We start from the raw sequence: 19,579 nt of genomic DNA on the forward strand, positions 1-19,579 counted from the left end.
TTGCCTCTCTGGACTCCTTCCCCCCTCCAGACTCCTCTCCCCACCGCCCCCCCCACCGAACTCCTTCCCTTACACCTTCCCGCCTTACACTTACCTCACCAGTTGCTGTATTCCACCCTGTTACCTCCTCCCCTCGCCATACTCACTCCCCACTCCCAACCTCACACCTCTGACGCCTTTGCTCCCCCACCCAACCTGCCCTAACACCTTCGATCCCCCCAACCTTACTCCCCTCTGACGTCTTCGTTCCCCACCTTCCAACCCCCCTCCCCCGCCGATACCTTCATTCCAACACCCCCCAAGCCAACACACCTTCTTCTCCCAGTGAAACCTAGACCTTCGTCTCCCACCCACCAGCCCCCACCTGGTACATCTTCCTCTCCCACCCACATCATTACAAGACTTTACCTCTGGGTGGGATGACCGGTAGAGACAAAGGCAGTAAAGGTCTCGGTAAAGATGGTGCTAAAAGGCACTGGAAAGTCCTCCCAGATAATATTCCTCTCCCACTAACAGGTGGACCTTCCTCTCCAAACCCTCGATGGTCATCTGTAGCAGACCGTGGCCAGGACACTGAAGTCGCAAAGCAGACCCTCAGTGGTGATTTTCCACCATCCCTGGGCTGCTTCGCAGCTGAGCCATGTCAATGAGAATCCACCCAGCGTGCCGTGGACATCCCTCCGGGGTCTTGTTGCTATTGGGCTCCAGCATCTTCTGCTCCTCGGATATCCGCGATGTGAGCAAGGCCCTGACTGCAAGTCCTGACTTCTGCATGTCACAATTGTCAAGACGTGTTCTGCACGGGCGTGTTTTTAAGACCAAAAGAGTTATAGAGGGATACCAGCTTCTTAAAGGGGCATCACTCTAGCCTTACAGACTAACTGTAGAAAAGGAACAGAAGCTTTCCCTTATCTCTTTTGTTTATCCTTTTTCTACTTTAAAACAATTTTCAAGTTCTTCAAGACTTCAGGGAAACAAACTGTAGAGCTTTATCACAGCTGAACAAGTAGATTTTAATTTAAATTAACATCCTGCATTCACAATGACTTGGCGTTTCAAATATATGATAGGCATCAGCAGCACTTGAACCTCCTTTTGGACTGTTGCAAATGCGGTTTTACTTAAGGTGATTTTCCCAGTTTGGTTAATGTGGGAATGAGTTTGTCCCAATCTGATCCATGCCCTTTGGACAGGGTCCTGCTGCCCTGCCCTGTGGCTCTTCAACTGGGTGAGGCGTCTCCCTCACTATCTGCTTGGGAATTCCCGTGGTCTCCTTCTAAATGTGGAAAAAAGGTTTCTGCAAGCCAAATCTTTTCGACTTTTCTTTCCTGGCTTAACCATTTGACTCCCCTCAGGCTCTTCAACTAAGTGGTGCATCTCTCTCACTGTCTCTCTCTGCCCGCTTTGGAACTTTCTTGGTCCCTGTTAAACTCTGAAAAGAAAGTGTCTGCCAATCCAATTACTGGGTTACTCCCTTCATCTTTTTAAAAATCCTATAGGTCCTTCCTTGACTCTAATGTTCTAGGGGCCTAGTTTCGGCCCTTTTAACGCGAGGGTTGTATCATGACACCTTTTAGCTCGATTGGTCTCATCTCGGCCTCTTATGTCTCAGAAGCACAGTGCAGAAGAGGGCCTTCGACACCGACACGTGACAAACACCTGACCTACCTACCTAATCCCATTTACCAGCACATGGCCCATAGCCTTGAATGTTATGACATGCCAAGTGCTCATTCAGGTACTTTTTAAAGGATGTGAGGCAACCCGCCTCCACCACCCTCCCAGGCAGTGCATTCCAGACCATCACCACCCTCTGGGTAAAAAAGTTATTCCTCATATCCCCCCTAAATCTCCTGCCCTTCACCTTGAACTTATGTCCCCTCGTGACTGACCCTTCAACTAAGGGGAACAGCTGCTCCCTATCTACCCTGTCCGTGCCCGTCATAATCTTGTACACCTCGATCAGGTCGCCCTCAGTCTTCTCTGCTACAACGAAAACAACCCAAATCTATCTAAGATAAAAGCAAAATACTGCAGATGCTGGAAACCTAGAACAAAAACAAAAATAAAAATACCTGGAAAAACTCAGCAGGTCTGACAGCGTCTGGGGAGAGGAATACAGTTGACGTTTCGAGTCCACATGACCTTTCATCAGAACTGAGGAACTAAAGACATGAGGTGAAATATAAGCTGGTAGAGGGGGGTGGGACAGGCAGAGCTCGATAGGGGTCCACTGATAGGTGGAGGCAAAGAAGAGATTGCCAAAGCTGTCATAGACAAAAGGACAAAGGGGTGTTGACGGTGGTGATATTATTGAAGGAATGTGCTAATGGGGACATTAAAGGTAGCAAGCAGGACAGGCAAGTGGCAGATGGCCCTAGTGGGGGTGGGGTGAGGGGAAGGGATTGAAATGAGCTAAAAGGCGGAGATAAAACAATACATCGAAATACATTTTTAAAGAAGTGCCAGCAGCTGATATGAGGTAGGTACAATTTCCTATGACTACTACACTGAAGTATAGCGTTTACTGTATCATATCTTTTCACCACATGTTTCTCAATCTGCCCTTGAAAAGATTATAAATACAGATCACAAAGGGCCCTCGTTCTAGCCTGATTGCACACTCCTAAATATAGGCTGTTTGAATCACATAGAGTGAACAGCAACATCCCATCTCCAAATGCGTCTAAGGTAGATGTGGAATCTCAACAGAAAGCTGGGTTCACAGTTTATTGTCGCAACACTGACCAGTCTCTGAGAGGGTCTGATTTCACAGAAAATGTCCCCACACTGACCAGACTCTGGGAGGGTCTGTTTTCACACTAACGATCCTCACACTGACCAGTCTCTGGGAGGGTCTGGTTTCACAGTTACTGTCCCCACACTGACCAGTCTCTGGGAGGATCTCCTTTCACAGATACTGTCCTCACACTGACCAGTCTCTGGGAGGGTCTGGTATCACAGTAACTGTCCCCGCACTGACCAGTCTCTGGGAGGGTCTGGATTCACAGTTGATGTCCCCACACTGACCAGTCTCTGGGAGGGTCTGGTTTCACAGTTACTGTCCCCACACTGACCAGTCTCTGGGAGGGTCTGGTTTCCAGTAACTGTCTCCACACTGACCAGTCTCTGGGAGGGTCTGGATTCACAGTTGATGTCCCCACACTGACAAGTCTCTGGGAGGGTCTGGTTTCACAGTTACTGTCCCCACACTGACCAGTCTCTGGGAGGGTCTGGTTTCACAGTAACTGTCTCCACACTGACCAGTCTCTGTGAGGGTCTGGTTTCACAGTAACTGTCCCCACACTGACCAATCTCTGGGAGGATCTGGTTTCACAGTAACTGTCCCCACACTGACCAATCTCTGGGAGGATCTGGTTTCACAGTAATTGTCCCCACACTGACCAATCTCTGGGAGGATCTGGTTTCACAGTAACTGTCCCCACCCTGACCAATCTCTGGGTGTTATTCTCAGTAGGTTGTGATGCAGTGTTCTGCTCTCTAGTTGAAGCGTGGGGTAATTCTTCCCCCGTCTTCCTTCTGATCCATCTTCTATCGGCCTGTTGAGGGCTGCCACCTGACGAGAACTCCCCCCTGTCTTCGAGCACTGGTAAATATTCTTTATTTCTAGGGGCTGGTAGATTACCTTACGTCAATCACCCATTCAGACCATTCTGACCAATGAGTACAGGACAGCTACCCAAAATGTCAGGGTACCTGTCCCTCACTTTGGCTTTAGCTCAGTTTGTTATTTAACCTCATGCTGGAAGCTCTTTGCTACATATAGGGGCGTGCAGGGGGCCACAGGCTTCCTGCTTTTGCTCCAGGGATATTTGTAGAGTCTAGTGCCCTCAATACGGTGAGTGCAATCTCTATGACCTTATCTGTACCTTGTCTTGGTGCCTGACTCCTTAGAATTGATTATTTTTTCAAAGGGAGAGAATTAATGTTGTTCCAGCTAATTCTGTTGGTTCTATACGCCCCTCCCTCATCACTCCCTCCTGTAACGGAGGAACGGGGCACAGGGCTTATTCTATTTTATTCCAAGTGTTTTTGAGAAGTGCCGGCAGCTGATATGAGGTAGGTGCAATTTCCTGTGACTACTACACTGAAGTAAAGCGTTTACAGTCTCATATCTTTTCACCACATGTTTCTCAATCTGCCCTTGAAAAGATTATGAATACAGATCACAAAGGGCCCTCATGTTCTACCCTGAATGCTGCTATTGTACGACTAAATATTGGGCAGTATGTACACACTCCTAAATATAGGCTGTTTGAATCAAATAGAGTGAACAGCAACATCCCATCTCCGAATGCTTCTAAGGTCGATGTGGAACTTCAACAGAAAGCTGGGCTCTGGTTCTCCCAGTCACTGCCACTCACCCCTGAATTCCAGATGAAGCAGTTTATTGTCCCCACACTGACCAATGTCTGGGAGGGTCTGATTCCACAGTTAATGTCCCCACACTGACCAGTCTCTGGGAGGGTCTGGTTTCACAGTAACTGTCCCCACACTGACCAGTCTCTAAGAGGGTCCAGTTTCACAGTAACTGTCCCCACACTGACCAGTCTCTGGGAGGATCTTGTTTCACAGTAACTGTCCCCACACTGACCAGTCTATAGGAGGGTCTGGTTTCACAGTGACTGTCCCCACACTGACCAGTCTCTGGGAAGGTCTGGTTTCACAGTTACTGTCCTCACACTGACCAGTCTCTGGGATGGTTTGGTTTCACAGTAACTGACCCACACTGACTAGTCTATAGGAGGGTCCAGTTTCACAGTGACTGTCCCCACACTGACCAGTCTCTGGGAGGGTCTGGTTTCACAGTAACTGTCCCCACACTGACTAGTCTATAGGAGGGTCCAGTTTCACAGTAACTGTCCCCACACTGACCTCTCTCTGGGAAGGTCTGGTTTCACAGTTACTGTCCTCACACTAACCAGTCTCTGGGAGGGTTTTGTTTCATAATAACTGTCCCTACACTGACCAGTCTCTGGGAGGGTCTGGCTTCACAGTAACTGTCCCCACACTGACCAGTCTCTGTGAGGGTCTGGTTTCACAGTAACTGTCCCTACACTGATCAGTCTTTGGGAGAGTCTGGTTTCACAGTTACTGTCCCCACTCCGACCAGTCTCTGGGAGGGCCTGGTTTGACAGTAACTGTCCCCACACTGACCAGTCTCTGGGAGGGTCTGGTTTCACAGTAACTGTGCCCACTCTGACCAGTCTCTGGGAGGGTCTGGTTTCACAATCACTGTCCCCACACTGACCAGTCTCTGAGCGGGTCTGGCTTCGCAGTAATTGTCCTCTCGCTAACCAGGCTCTGTCAAAGTTGCAAGTTTTGAGGTTGCATGCTTTTAGAAAATGCATTGGCCATATCATTTCTAAACCTGGTATTATGTTGTTTTCTAATGCATTCATCACTTTAGTCCCTTAACGTCAGTTAAACTGTGCTTTTTAAGTGAAAAATATTAGTGCCTGTAGGTGTTTTATTTTGAACCAGGTGGTATTTTGAATCATTCGTCTTTAGCAGAGCTAGAATTTCAACTGTTTAATTATTTAATTCAAGTGTATTAAAAACATGAATTCGAGGAAACTTTACTCACTTCTGTGGGGTATATAGAGGGGCCACTTCTTTTCTTGATTTATATTTTTAACACAGACCTGGATGTACAGGGCACAGTTTCAAAATTTGAAAATGATGCCAGACTGTGAGGAGGATAGTGATAGACTTCAAGAAGATATAGACAAGCTGGAATGGGTAGACACATGGCAGATGAAATTCAATGGAGAGAAGTGTGAAGTGATAAATTTCCTTCATAAGAAGAAGGAGAGAACATAAAATAAAGGGTACAATTCCAAAGGGAATGCAGGAGCAGAGGGACCTGGGTGTATATGTGCATAAATCCTTGAAGGTGACAGTGCAGGCTGGGAAAACAGATAATAAATTATACTGAATCCTGGGTTTTATAAACTGGGGCACAGAGTACAAAAGCAAGTAAGCCATGAACCTTCATAACACACTGGTTCAGCCTCAACAGGAAGGATATGAAGGTTTTAGAAAGGGTGCAGAAAAGATTTACAAGAATTGTTCCGAGGATGAGAAACATCAGCTATGTGAATAGATTGGTGAAGCTGGGGCTGTTCTCCTTGGAGAAGAGAAGGTTGAGGGGAGAGTTGTTAGACATGTTCAAAATCAGGAAGGGTCTGGATAGAATAAATGGGGAGAAACTGTTCCCGTTGGCAGAGGGTTGAGAACCCTAAGGTGTTTAACCAGAGACAGCATGAGGAAAAACCTCTTTATGCAACACAAAAACAGAAACAGAAATACCTGGAAAAACTCAGCAGGTCTGGCAGTATTGGCGGAGGAGAGCACAGTTGACGTTTCGAGTCCTCATGACCCTTCAACAGAACTGTTCAGTAAACGTCAACTGTGCTCTCCTCCGCCGATGCTGCCAGACCTGCTGAGATTTTCCAGGTATTTCTGTTTCTGTTTTTATTTTGGATTTCCAGCATCCGCAGTATTTTGCTTTTATCTCTTTATGCAACAGATGGTTTGGACCTGGAATACGCTGCCTGAGCATGTGGTGGAGACAGATTCAATTGCAATTTCAAAAGGGAACTGCATACTTATCTGAAGAGATTTTACAGGGCTATAGGGAAAGGGGAGGAGTGGGACTAGCTGAGTTGTTCTTGCAGAGAGCTGACACAAAGATAATCTGCTGAAAGACAGCTTCTGTGCTGGAATCATTCTATGATTCTAGTACAGATACGTTCAAGGAACTTGATAAACACATGAGGAAGAAAGAAGCTGAAGGTTACCCTGATAATGTGATCAAGAAGGATGGGGGGAGGTGTGTGTGGAACATAAGCACCAACGTAGACAGACTGGGCTTGTTTCCAGTAGAGTTTAGAATAGTGAGAGGTGGCTTGATTGAAGCATATAGGATCCTGAACGGTCTCAACAAGGTGGATGTGAAAAGGATGTTTCCTCTTGTGGGTGAGTCCAGAGCTAGGGAGCACTGTTTTAAAATTAGGAATTGCCCTTTTAGGACAGAGATGAGGAGAAATGTTTTCTTTTAGAGGGTTGTGCGACTTTGGAACTCTCTGCCTCAGAAAGTGCTGGAGGTGAGACCATTGTACATTTTTAAGGTAGGGGTAGATAGATGCTTGTTAGGCAAGGGAATCAAAGGTTATCGTGGGAATGTGAAATTTGAAGCACGAACCGATCAGCCATGATCTTATTGAATGGTGGAGCAGGCTTGAGGGGCTAAATGGCCTTCTCCTGCTACGATGTCATATGTTGGTATAGGTGAGCCAACGGCCTGTTTCTGTGCTATAAATTCTATGTAAAGCTGCCAGCAGCAAATACAAGTGCTATACTGCATTTCCCATCACCGTCAAGGAATTAATTTGTATCACTCTCTCTCCTCAAACTCTCTCTCCCCACACTCTCTCCCCATACCCTCTCCCCACACTCTCTCTCCCCGACTCTCTCCCCTCGCTCTCCCTCTCTCCCCTCTACACACACACTCTCTCTCCCCCAGTCCCTCTCTCTCCCTCCACATACTCCTCCCCCACACACTCTTCCCCCCTCACTCTTTCTCTACCCCCAAACACTGTATACCCCCACACTCTCCCTACCCTAACACACTGTCCCCCCACACACTCTCTCCTTCCTGACAGTGTCCCTCCTGCACACACCCTCCCACCCCCACACACTCTCTCTCCACTCCCCCAACCCTCTCCACGCCACACATTCTGCCTCCCCCACACGCTCGCTTTCCACCCTCACACTCTCTCCCTCCCACACTCTCTCTCTCCGACACGCTCTCCCACCGCAACTCCTCTCTCTTTCCTTCCCACCCCCACACACTATCTCTCCCGCCAACTGCTCTCTCCCCACACACCCTCTACCCCACCCCCTCTATTGCCCCCACCCCTTCCCTACCACCCAACCCCTCTCTCACCCCCACTCCCTTACATTCTCTGTGCTCCCACTCCCTTGCACTCCCCCCCCAATCCCTTCACACTTTCTCTCACATAGTCTTCAATTACTCACACCAGTGCACCCCACTCTGCCTGCCTCATGCCCCACTTGTACTCACCTGGGCCCTGCTCTGGCTGCCTCAGGCTCCATTCCAGCTTGTCTAGATCCTGCTCTTATTGCCTCGCACTCCACTCCGCCCTGCCTGGGCCCTCCTCCTGTTGCCTCGCACTCCACTCCGCCCTGCCTGGCTCCTGCCCCGGCTGCCTCGCACTTGACTGCAGCTCGCCCGGCCACTGCTCCTATTGCCTCGCACTCCAATCCAACTGAATTTAAATAGAATGTATCAGAGCAGCTCACCAGTGTGCTCTGGCAGCACTACACCTCTGCTGACCAGTCTCTGGGAGGGTCTGGTTTCAAAGTAAACCTCCCCACACTGACCAGTATCTGGGAGGGTCTGGTTTCACAGTAACTGTCCCCACACTGACCAGTCTCTGGGAGGGTATGGTTTCACAGTAACTGTCCCCACACTGATCAGTCTCTGGGAGGGTCTGGCTTCACAGTAACTGTCCCCACACTGACCAGTCACTGGGAGGATCTTGTTTCACAGTAACTGTCCCCACACTGATCAGTCTCTGGGAGGGTCTGGCTTCACAGTAACTGTCCCCACACTGACCAGTCACTGGGAGGGTCTGGTTTCACAGTAACTGTCCCCACACTGACCTGTCTCTGGGAGGGTCTGGTTTCACAGTAACTGTCCCCAGACAGACCAGTCTCTGGGAGTGTCTGGTTTCACATTTTTGCTTGACTGGAATGGTAATATGCAATTGCAATTTGAGTGATGTAACTGAATAACTGCGTGTTGATCAGTCTTTATTGTTATTGTACTGCTGTGAGCTGTGTTTACCTCAGTTCTTTTATTCTATGGCTAAAGATTTGTTCTTGCTACAGGTGTGCTCCTCAAGCAAATCCTCCAAAACATTACTCAAGCAATGAATGACACCAATTCCACTCCCCGTCTCAAATTGATCATGTATTCGGCGGTGAGTCTCCCATCAGAAATATTGAATATAAATGATTGTTTTTATTTAATTCTATCAGTAGTATAAAATACACCGTAAATAACAGTGTTAAATGCAAATGATTAACAGGATTATATAACTGTTTAATTACATAGTTTATACATAATAAAATACAGCTTTCTTCTTATTTATTATTAGCACCATAGAAACTAGGAGCAGAAGTAGCCCATTCGGCCATTGAGCCTGCTCCACCATTCATTATGATCATGGCTGATCATCCAACTCAATAGCCTGCTCCCGCTTTCTCCCCATACCCTTTGATCCATTTCGCCCCAAGAGCTATATCTAACTCCTTATTGAAAACATACAATGTTTTGGTCTCAACTACTTTCTGTGGTAACGAATTCCACAGGCTCACCACTCTCTGGGTGAAGAAATTTCTCCTCATCTCAGTCCTAAATGGTCTACCCCATACGCTCAGACTGTGACCCCTGGTTCTGGACTCCCCCACCATCGGGAACATCCTTCCTGCATTTACCCTTTCTAGTCCTGTTAGAATTTTATATGTTTCTTTGAGATCTCCCCTCATTCTTCTGAACTCCAGCGAATATAATCCTAATCGACTCAATCTCTCCTCATACGTCAGTCCCGCCATCCCAGGAACCAGTCGGTGCACTCCCTCTATAGCAAGTACATCTTTCCTCAGATAAGGAGACCATAATTGCACACATTATTCCAGGTGTGGTCTCACCAAGGCCCTGTACAATTGCAGCAAGACATCCCTGCTCCTGTACTCAAATCCTCTGGCTATGAAGGCCAACATACCATTTTCCCTCTTTACCGCCTGCTGCATCTTACGAGGACACCCAGGTCTCATTGCACATTCCCCTCTCTCAATTTATAGCCATTCAGATAATAATCTGCCTTCCTGTTCCTGCTACCAAAATGGATAACCTAGTTCTGTCGAAGGGTCATGAGGACTCGAAACGTCAACTCTTTTCTTCTCCGCCGATGCTGCCAGACCTGCTGAGTTTTTCCAGGTAATTCTGTTTTTGTTTTTGTTTTGGATAATCTCACATTTATCCACATTATACTGCATCTGCCATGCATTTGCCCACTTACTCAGCTTGTCCAGATCACACTGAAGCATCTCTGCATCCTCCTCACAGCTCACCCTTCCACCCAACTTTGTGTCATCTGCAAATTTGGAGATATTACATTTAGTTCCCTCATCTAAATCATTAATATATATTGTGAATAGCTGGGGTCCCAGCACCGATCCCTGCGATTACCCCTCTAATCACTGCCTGCCATTCGGAAAAAGACCCGTTTATTCCTACTCATTGTTTCCTGTCTGCCAACCAGTTTTCTATCCATCTCAATACACTTCCCATGTGCTTTAATTTTACACACCAATCTCTTATGTAGGACTTTGTCGAAATCCTTCTGAAAGTCCAAATAAATCACATCCACTGGCTCCCCATCATCAACTCTACCAGTTACATCCTCGAAAAATTCCAGTAGATTTGTCAAGCATGATTTCCCTTTCATAAATCCATGCTGACTGTGTCCGATTCTGCCACTGTTTTCCATGTGCTCAGTTATTAAATGTTTTATAATGGACTCTAGAATTTTCCCCACTACCGGTGTCAGGCTAACTGGTCTATAATTCCCTGTTTTCTCTCTGCCTCCCTTTTTAAATAGTGGGGTTATATTATCTACCCTCCAATCTGTAGGAACTGTTCCAGAGTCTATAGAATCTCAGAAGATGACCACCAATGCATCCACTATTTGTAGGGCCATTTCCTTAAGTACTCTGGGATGTAGATTATCAGGCCCTGGGGATTTATCGGCCTTCAATCCCATCAATTTCCCCAACACCATTTCCCTACTAATACTGATTTCTTTCAGTTCCTCCACCTCATTAAACCCTGTGTTCCCCAACATTTCTGGTATGTTATTAGTGTCCTCCTTTGTGAAGGCAGAACCAAAATATGTATTTAGTTGATCAACCATTTCTTTATTCCCCTTTATAAATTCCCCCGTTTCTGACTGTAAGGGACCTACTTTTGTCTTCACCAATCATTTTCTATTCACATACCTGCAGAAACTTTTTATGTTCAGTCAATTTTTATGTTCCCTCTATTTTCCCCTTCTTAATCGATCCCTTGGTCCTCCTTTGCTGAATTCTAAACTGCTCCCAATCTGCAGGTCTGTTTTTTTTTCTGGCCAATTTGTATGCCTCTTCCTTGCATCTAATACTATCTCTAATTTCCCTTGTAAGCCATGGTTTGGCCACCTTTCCTGCTTTACTTTTGTGCCAGACAGAAATAAACAATTGTTGCAGTTCACTCATGCACTCTTTGAATGTTTGCCATTGCCTATCCACCGTCATCCCTTTAAGTATCATTTCCCAATCCATTGTAGCCAACTCGCACCTCATACCAGCGTAGTTTCCTTTATTAAGATTCAGGACCCAAGTCTCAGAATCAACTACATCACTCTCCACCTTGATGAAGAACTCTATCATTTTATGGTCGCTCATCCCCAAGGGGTCTCGCACAACTAGATTGCCAATTATTCCTTTCTCATTACGCAATACCCAGTTGAGGATGGCCTGTTCTCTCATTGGTTCCCTAATGTATTGGTCCAGAAAAATATCGCGTTTACACTCCAGGAATTCCTCCTCTACGGTATTGTTACTAATTTGATTTGCCCAATCTATATGCATATTAAAGACACCCATAATTACAGATGTTCCTTTATTGCATGCGTCTCTAATTTCCTGTTTAATGCCATTCCTAACATCACCACTACAGTTTGGGGGTCTGTATACAACCACCACTAACATTTTTTGCCCCTTAGCATTTCTCAGCTCTCACCCATACAGATTCCACATCATCGGAGCTAATATCTTTCCTCACTATTGCGTTAATTTCCTCTTTAACCAATAATGCAACTCCACCACCATTTCCTTTTTGTCTGTCCTTCCTAAATACTGAATACCCCTGGAGGTTCAGTTCCAATCCCTGGTCACCCTGCAGCCATGTCTCCGTAATCCCGACCATATCATACCTGTTTACATCTATTTGTGCAGTTAATTCATCCACTTTATTGCGAATGCTCCTCGCATTAAGGCACAAAGGCTTAATGCTTGTCTTTTTAACATTATTTGTCCTGTTCCCACTATTTTTCAATGAGTCCCTGTTTGATTCTTGCCCTTGATTTCTCTACCTATCGCTTTTCTTATTCCACTTTCTGTCTTTTGTTCCTGTCTTTGATTCCCCTTCCTCTGACTCTTTGCATAGGTTCCCATCCCCCTGCCATTTTAGTTTAAACCCTCTCCAACTACTCTACCAAATGTTCCCCCAGGACATCAGTCCTGGTCCTGCCCAGATGTAACCCATCCAGTTTGTACTGGTCTCACCTCCCCCAGAACCGGTCCCAATGCCCCAGGAATCTGAAACCTTCCCCTTCACACCATCTCTTCAGCCACGTATTCACCTGATATATCCTGCTATTTCTGCTCTGACTGGTACATGGCACTGGTAGTAATCCTGAGATCGCTACCTTTAAGGTCCTACTTTTCAACTTACTTCCTAACTCCCTATATTCTGCTTTTAGGACCTCATCACTTTTTTACCTATGTCGCTTGTACCAATGTGTATCACAACCACTGGCTGTTCACCCTCCCCCTTCAGAATGTCCTTTAGCTGCTCTGAGACATCTTTGACCCTAGCACCAGGGAGGCAACATACCATCCTGGAGTTTCGTTTGCGGCCACAGAAACACCTATCTATTCCCCTTACAATTGAATCCCCTATAACTATTGCATTCCCACATTTTTTACTCCTCCCCTGTGCAGCAGAGCCAATCATGTTGCAATGAATTTGGCTGTTGCTGCTTTCTCCTGAAAGGCCATTCCCCCCAACAATATCCAAAGTGGTATATCTGTTTTGCAGGGGAATTGCTGCAGGAGATTCCTGCACTGCCTGCCTAGTCCTCTTGCTTTGCCTGATGGTCACCCATTCCCTTCCTGCCTGCGGACTCTTAGCCTGCGGTGTGACCACCTCTCTATACGTGCTATTCACGATACTCTCTGCCTCCCGGATGCTCCACAGTGTCCCCAGCCGCCGCTCCAGCTCCAAAATCCAGGCTTCCAGGAGCTGCAGCTGGAGACACTTCCACCACACATGCTGGCCCCAGGCACTGGAATTGTGCCCAGCTTCCCACATAGAGCAGGAGGAGCACACCATGGCTTTGAGCCTCCCTGCCATGACATACCCCTTTAAATTAAATTAAACCTTTTGGAAGATACTTAATATCAATTACTCTTTGGCCCTTCTTCCCTGCTCCTCGTTGTTACAGATTATAGCCCCTACAAATGATGAGCCACAAAATAAGACCATAAAAACTATAAGCAATAAAAGTAGCAAATGCTTACCCGGCCGTACTCACGGTACTCAAAGGATCACTTCGTTTCCTCCTCTTCGAACTCCCTCAGTCACCCCTGCTCTCCCTGCTTCTCTTCAACTCCCGACTCTTCTCGCGCTCCTCTTCAATTCCCAATTCCTCTAGCGCTTCTCTTCAGCTCCAAATTCCTCCAGCGCTCCTCTTCAACTCCCGACTCCTCATGCACTTCTCTTCAACTGCTGACTCCTCTCGCGCTTCACTTCAACTCCTGACTCCTCTCGCGCTCCTTTTCAGCTCCCGACTCCTCTAGGTGCTGCTAACTGCCTGTCCCAGAGTCCTCCTCTCGCTCAGCTCCTCGCACACGGTCCCCTACCCCACTGATCCTCCATCACAAGGTCCTCTGCCCCATTGCTGCTCCCACACACAGTCCTCTGGTAGAGGGCTGTGTGTTGGAGGAGCACTGGGGTAGAGGACCATTTGTGAGAGAAGCAGTGGAGTAGAGGACTTTGTGTGGGAGCAGCAATGGGACAGAGGACCTTGTGATGGAGGAGTAATGGGGTTGGGCACCGTGTGCGAGGAGCTGTCTGGTAGAGGGCCATGTGTTGGAGGAGATGTGGGGTAGAGGACTATGTGTGGGAGCAGCAATGGGGTAGGGGACCCTATGTGAGGAGCAGTGGGGTAGAGGGCAGTGGGGTAGGGGACTGTGTGCGAGGAGCAGTGGGGTAGGGGACCGTGTGCGAGGAACAGTGGGCTGGGGGACCGTGTGTGAGGCACGGTTGGCTAGGGGACCGTGTGCAAGGAGCAGTGCGCTAGGGGACCATGTGCAAGGAGCAGTGGTTTGGGGGACCGTGTGCGAGGAGCAGTGGGCTAGGTGACCTTGTGTGAGGAGCAGTGAGTTAGGGGACCGTGGGCGAGGAGCAGTGCGCTAGGGGACCATGTGCGAGGAGCAGTGGGCTAGGTGACCGTGTGTGAGGAGCAGTGGGTTAGGGGACCGTGGGCGAGGAGCAGTGGGGTGGGTGACCGTGTGCGAGGAGCAGTGGGCTATGGGAACGTGTGTGAGGAACAGTGGGCTAGGTTACCGTGTGTGAGGAGCAGTGGGCTAGGTTACCGTGTGTGAGGAGCAGTGGGCTAGGTGACCGTGTGTGAGGAGCAATGGGTTAGGGGACCATGTGCGCGGAGCAATGGGCTAGGGGACCGTGTGCGAGGAGCAGTGGGCTAGGGGGACCGTGTGTGAGGAGCTGACTTTTACAAGAGATGTTGACCTGATGCCCCTTTTGCCTTCCCAGATGGATGTAAAAAATCACATGGCTTTATTACAAAGAACAAGGGGGAAAAGAGAGGGAGGTATTTTAAACAATCACAATCGCTAAGGAATCGTTACTGGGATAACAAAGGCACTAAAGGCTGACAAGTGTTTGGCGCTGTTGGCCTGCACCCTTGGGCTTTGAAAGAAGTGGCTGTGGAGATGGTAGATGCATTCCCTAGATTCTAGGAATCCAGTGGATTGGAAAATCGCTAATGTAACACATCTATTGAAAAAAGGAGGGAGACAGAATGCAGGAAACTATAGATCAGTTAGCCTAACATGACATTGCAAAAATGCTTGAAACCATTATTAAAGAGGTAATAACAGACATTTAGAAAATCATAACACAATCAGGCAGAATCAACATTGTTCTGTGAAAGGGAAATCCCGTTCGACTAATTGATTAAAGCTTCAACGAAGTGACAAGCAGGGTAGATAAACTCAGCAATTACCACTAAAAACATATTTCAATAATCTTCGTGTGTATGAATGTGATTTATGCACATTTCCTAAGTTATAATGTAGGAAGTGACTCCACTTCGGAAGTACTTCTTTAGCTATGGAGTACTCTGTGGCTTCCTGAAGTGCTGTAAGGTGCTATATAAATATAGCATATAAAATGTATAGAATTATTTCTGACCCATTTAAAAATGTGTATTTATTCCACAGCATGATACAACGCTCATAGCTCTCCAGATAGCACTGAATATCTACAACGGCATCAATCCTCCATATGCTTCCTGTCACATGTTTGAACTATATCAAGAGGATGATGGGTAAGTTTTGGGGATTCTGAAAGATGGACGCTCTGCTGGCTGCCCTTCACAGAATAAAACCAAATCCTTTAATCCACTGATATCAAATCTTTATAAACATTAGTGAAAAGCTTAACTCCTGGAAACAAACTATTTACAGAGGACACTCACGGCTGACACGTCAAATCTAGTTGGATACTGTTGAAAGTTTAATCCCTGATCTCTAATCCGCTGGGTAGCAGTTCGGTTGGTGAAGACCCTGTTGCTAATTTCCTGTAACCACGTGACCCAGGTTACCTTGTTCCCCCTGACACAGAGGGAATCTTCCTTTCCTCGTGACTTCTCAAACTCGGGCGCTGTCCAAGTGCCCTGTCCAGCAGCACTATGTCTGCTCCACTTCTACTTCCTAATCTCAAGCCACCATCAGAGGCTTTAAGCAATCTATATGCAGCCTAGGCTCCTCGACACAGTGACTCACAAGTCCAAGCACCTACTTCTGCACCTTGCTGCTGCTCTCAATTTCTCTCCCTCATTGTGGCTTCAGGCTCTGATCTCCTTCTTCTTCAGCCCACAACCCGGGCCCTAGGCTCTGCTCCCAGCCTACCGAGGACATCACTTTGTGTCCCAAAGGGTGCCCACAGGGCCGACCATGTCCCCTTCCCAGCCTGCTCCTGGCCCAATGAGCTCTGCTGCCAGAGATCCCATGCCCTGCAGGGAATTCCTATCATCTGCCAAGGCCCTGCTCATCTCCCCTGCTGCATTATATCAAGAGAACAAAAGGTTGGTGGAGACTCTAAAACACATACGCTGCTGCCTGTCCTTCACAGAAGCATGTCTTTCAGGTCTGTTTGCCCTTACTCGTGAAAGAATAGTCATGAAGACAGGAAGATTGCTGCCATGCACAATACTCAAAGCCATATACCCACTTGTGGTTCCTTCATCTTGTCTATTGATTTTTGCCGGATCATTCATAGCTTCTGTGGGGTCAGTTGCAGTTACCCTCCTCTCGCACTCCTCCCCAGTGAGGGGTCAGTTTCTATACCCATTCACCCCCATTCTCCCCCCCACACTCACCCACACTCTCTCCCCCACAATCTCTCCCCCTATCTCTCTCTCCCTCACTCTCTCCCTCCTGCCCCCTCAGTATGGCTCCTCCAACACTGCAGCGCTCCCTGAATACTAATGTTCTGACAGTGCAGCACTCCTAGTTTGAGCCTCCAACAGCACAATGCTCCCTCAGTACTGCCCTTCCAACAGTGCAGCACTCCCTCAGTACTGACCCTCCGACAGTGCGGCACTCCCTCAGTATTGACCCTCCGACAGTGCTTCACTCCGTCAGTTCTTACCCTCCGCCAGTGCAGCACACCTTTAATACTGACCCTCTGGCGGTGCAGCATTCCCTCAGTACTGACCCTCGAACAGTGCAGCACTCCCTCAGTACTGATCCTCCGCCAGTACAGCATTCCTTCAGTACTGACACTCCGATAGTGCAGCACTCCCTCAGTACTGACCCTCCGATAGTGCAGTGCTCCCTTAGTATTGACCCTCCGATAGTGCAGCACTCCCTCAGTACTGACCCTCTGGTAGTACAGCACTCCCTCAGTACTGACCCTCCAACAGTGCAGCACTTCCTCAGTACTGACCCTCCGATAGTGCAGCACTCCCTCAGTACTGACCCTCTGGCAGTACAGCACTCACTCAGTACTGACCCTCTAACAGTGCAGCACTCCATAATTACAGACCCTCCGATGGTGCAGTGCACCCTCAGAAATGACCCTCCAACAGCACTCTCTCAGTACTGACCCTCTGGCAGTGAATCACTCCATCAGTACTGACAGTGCAGCTCTCCCTCAGTGCTGATCCCCCGACAGTGCGGCACTCCCTCAGTATTGACCCTCCGACAGTGCTTCACTCCGTCAGTACTGACCCTCCGACAGTGCAGCACACCTTTAATACTGACCCTCCGACGGTGCAGCATTCCTTTAATACTGACCCTCTGGCAGTGCAGCACTCCCTCAATACTGACCCTCCGACAGTGCAGTGCTCCCTTAGTATTGACCCTCCGATAGTGCAGCACTCCCTCAGTACTGATCCTCCGACAGTACAGCATTCCCTCAGTACTGACCTTCCAACAGTGCAGCACTCCCTCAGTACTGACCCTCTGGCAGTACAGCACTCACTCAGTACTGACCCTCCAACAGTGCAGCACTCCATAATTACAGACCCTCCGATGGTGCAGTGCACCCTCAGAAATGACCCTCCAACAATCACTCCGTCAGTACTGACAGTGCAGCTCTCCCTCAGTGCTGATCCCCCGACAGTGCAGCACTCCCTCAGTACCAACCCTCCGACAGTACAGCATTCCCTCAGTTTTGATTCTCTGACAGTGCAGCACTCCCTCAGTAGTGACCCTCTGACAGTGCAGCACTCCCTCAGTAGTGACCCTCTGGCAGTGCAGCACTCCCTCAGTTTTGATTCTCTGGCTGTGCAGCACTCCCTCAGTTCTCACCCTCCAACAGTGCAGCACTCCCTCAATTTTGACTCTCTGGCAGTGCAGCACTCCCTCAGTAGTGACCCTCTGGCAGTACAACATTCTCTCAGAAGAGCATTGGAAAGCACAATTTGACAATGAGCCACTTTAGGAGAATTTCATTCAGGTGACTAAAGGCTTGGTCAAAGGAGGTGTATTTGAAAGGAGAAAAGAGATGGTGATGTTGAAGAAGGGAATTCCAGAACTTAGACCCTAGACAACTGAAAGCCCAACCGACAATAGTGAAATAATTAAAATTCAGGATGTTTAAGAGGTCAGAATTGGAGGAACATCGATATCTCAAAGTATTACAGGGTGGGAGGAGATTACAGAGATACAGACAGAGGAAACCATGGAGAGCTTAAACACACACCTTTTGAGTTTCTCACTGTCCAATGGATGAGCACTTCTGATATGGACCTACAAGGAGCCAGTACATGTACTGAGGATTGTAAGCTTGGCCTAAATAGCCAAGTGGTTATGGTACTGGGTTTGTAACCCCAAGATCAAGAGTTCAAATCTCACAATAGCAAACTATGAAACAATGTAACTTCATCTGAAACCGATGGAAACGGGTTTGTACTCGAAAGAGTTACTGAGGACTGTAAGTGTGTCAGGCAGCCATTTGTCATCTAAGGTGGATTGTTTTTCTTTGTACTATTGTGTTTTCATTCAGGTTCTTTCAAACCCACACTGAATGGAATTTATTCTCCCTGCATGTGGCTTCTGCAGGTCCTTCACGTTGGACATGTACTTCAGGAATAATACTAATTCTGAGGCACATCTGCTCGTTCTGCCATCCTGCACTGAGCACTGCCCCTTACAAAACTTTATCCAAAATACTAAAGACCTGATCTCTGACAACCGAGATGAAGAATGCAAACTCTCCAGAGACAGCAAACAAAAAGGTACTGTGACAGCTCAGGATTAGATAATCTGTCTGTAAGTTGACTCAGACCTGTATTAGCTCATGCGTTCCACCATCAGTGCCTCCAACTATTCCTGCTGGGTGCCTTGTTTCATTCTGGTCATTCTGGAGAGTGGTTCCTCCACTTCAGAGACTCAGCAATACTGGGCACAGTTTGTGATGACTCAGGCTTTTGCGTCTCAGAAATGGGGGCCACAAAATTGGGGCATTTGTTTGGCAACTAAAATGGATGTGTGATGCAGGTGCACACATTTGGGGTGAGTTATGCCAGACACCATGTTGGTGAGGGCATTATCACGCACATAATGAATGTCCATCGTAAATGATTGTCCAATGCAGAGTATGGCATTGATCAGCATGTAATGCTGATTTGACACCTGTGCTGCCATTTTGGAGTTCAACGCTCCAACTAACACCCTCTCAACAGCTGAAAACACAATCGGTAGCAGGGAGGGGAGATCCCACCAGCATTATTTAATGAAGTGTCGACTTCTTACAGATTAATTGCTGTTTGATGTTGTTCTAGCTGTTATGATTTACATGTTTGGTGCTTTTTATAGTATTTAAAGTTGCAAATGTCTGCAGCGAATAGTGTGGCAGGGTGTGCAAGGAGTTTTAGCTGGCTTCAGGTTTTCT

At 47.6% G+C, this 19,579-nt stretch overlaps 1 protein-coding gene across 4 annotated transcripts in view; it reads left to right on the plus strand.

Moving 5' to 3' along the window:
- The window catches only part of LOC121283645 (lysosomal acid phosphatase-like), a 248,214-nt gene that overhangs the window by 212,599 nt on the left and 16,036 nt on the right, over nt 1-19,579 (plus strand). For 2 of the 4 annotated variants that reach the window (XM_041198438.1, XM_041198441.1), the window contains 3 exons: nt 8,941-9,032; nt 15,400-15,506; nt 18,748-18,923. In XM_041198438.1, coding sequence (XP_041054372.1) covers nt 8,941-9,032; nt 15,400-15,506; nt 18,748-18,923 — 375 coding nt within the window. Of the gene's footprint in view, nt 1-8,940; nt 9,033-15,399; nt 15,507-18,691; nt 18,924-19,579 lie in introns of all 4 variants that reach the window. The other 2 variants (XR_005944304.1, XM_041198440.1) reach the window with 2 other exon arrangements.

The sequence above is a fragment of the Carcharodon carcharias genome, chromosome 10, assembly GCF_017639515.1.
Source record: "Carcharodon carcharias isolate sCarCar2 chromosome 10, sCarCar2.pri, whole genome shotgun sequence".
Taxonomy (NCBI): domain Eukaryota; kingdom Metazoa; phylum Chordata; class Chondrichthyes; order Lamniformes; family Lamnidae; genus Carcharodon; species Carcharodon carcharias.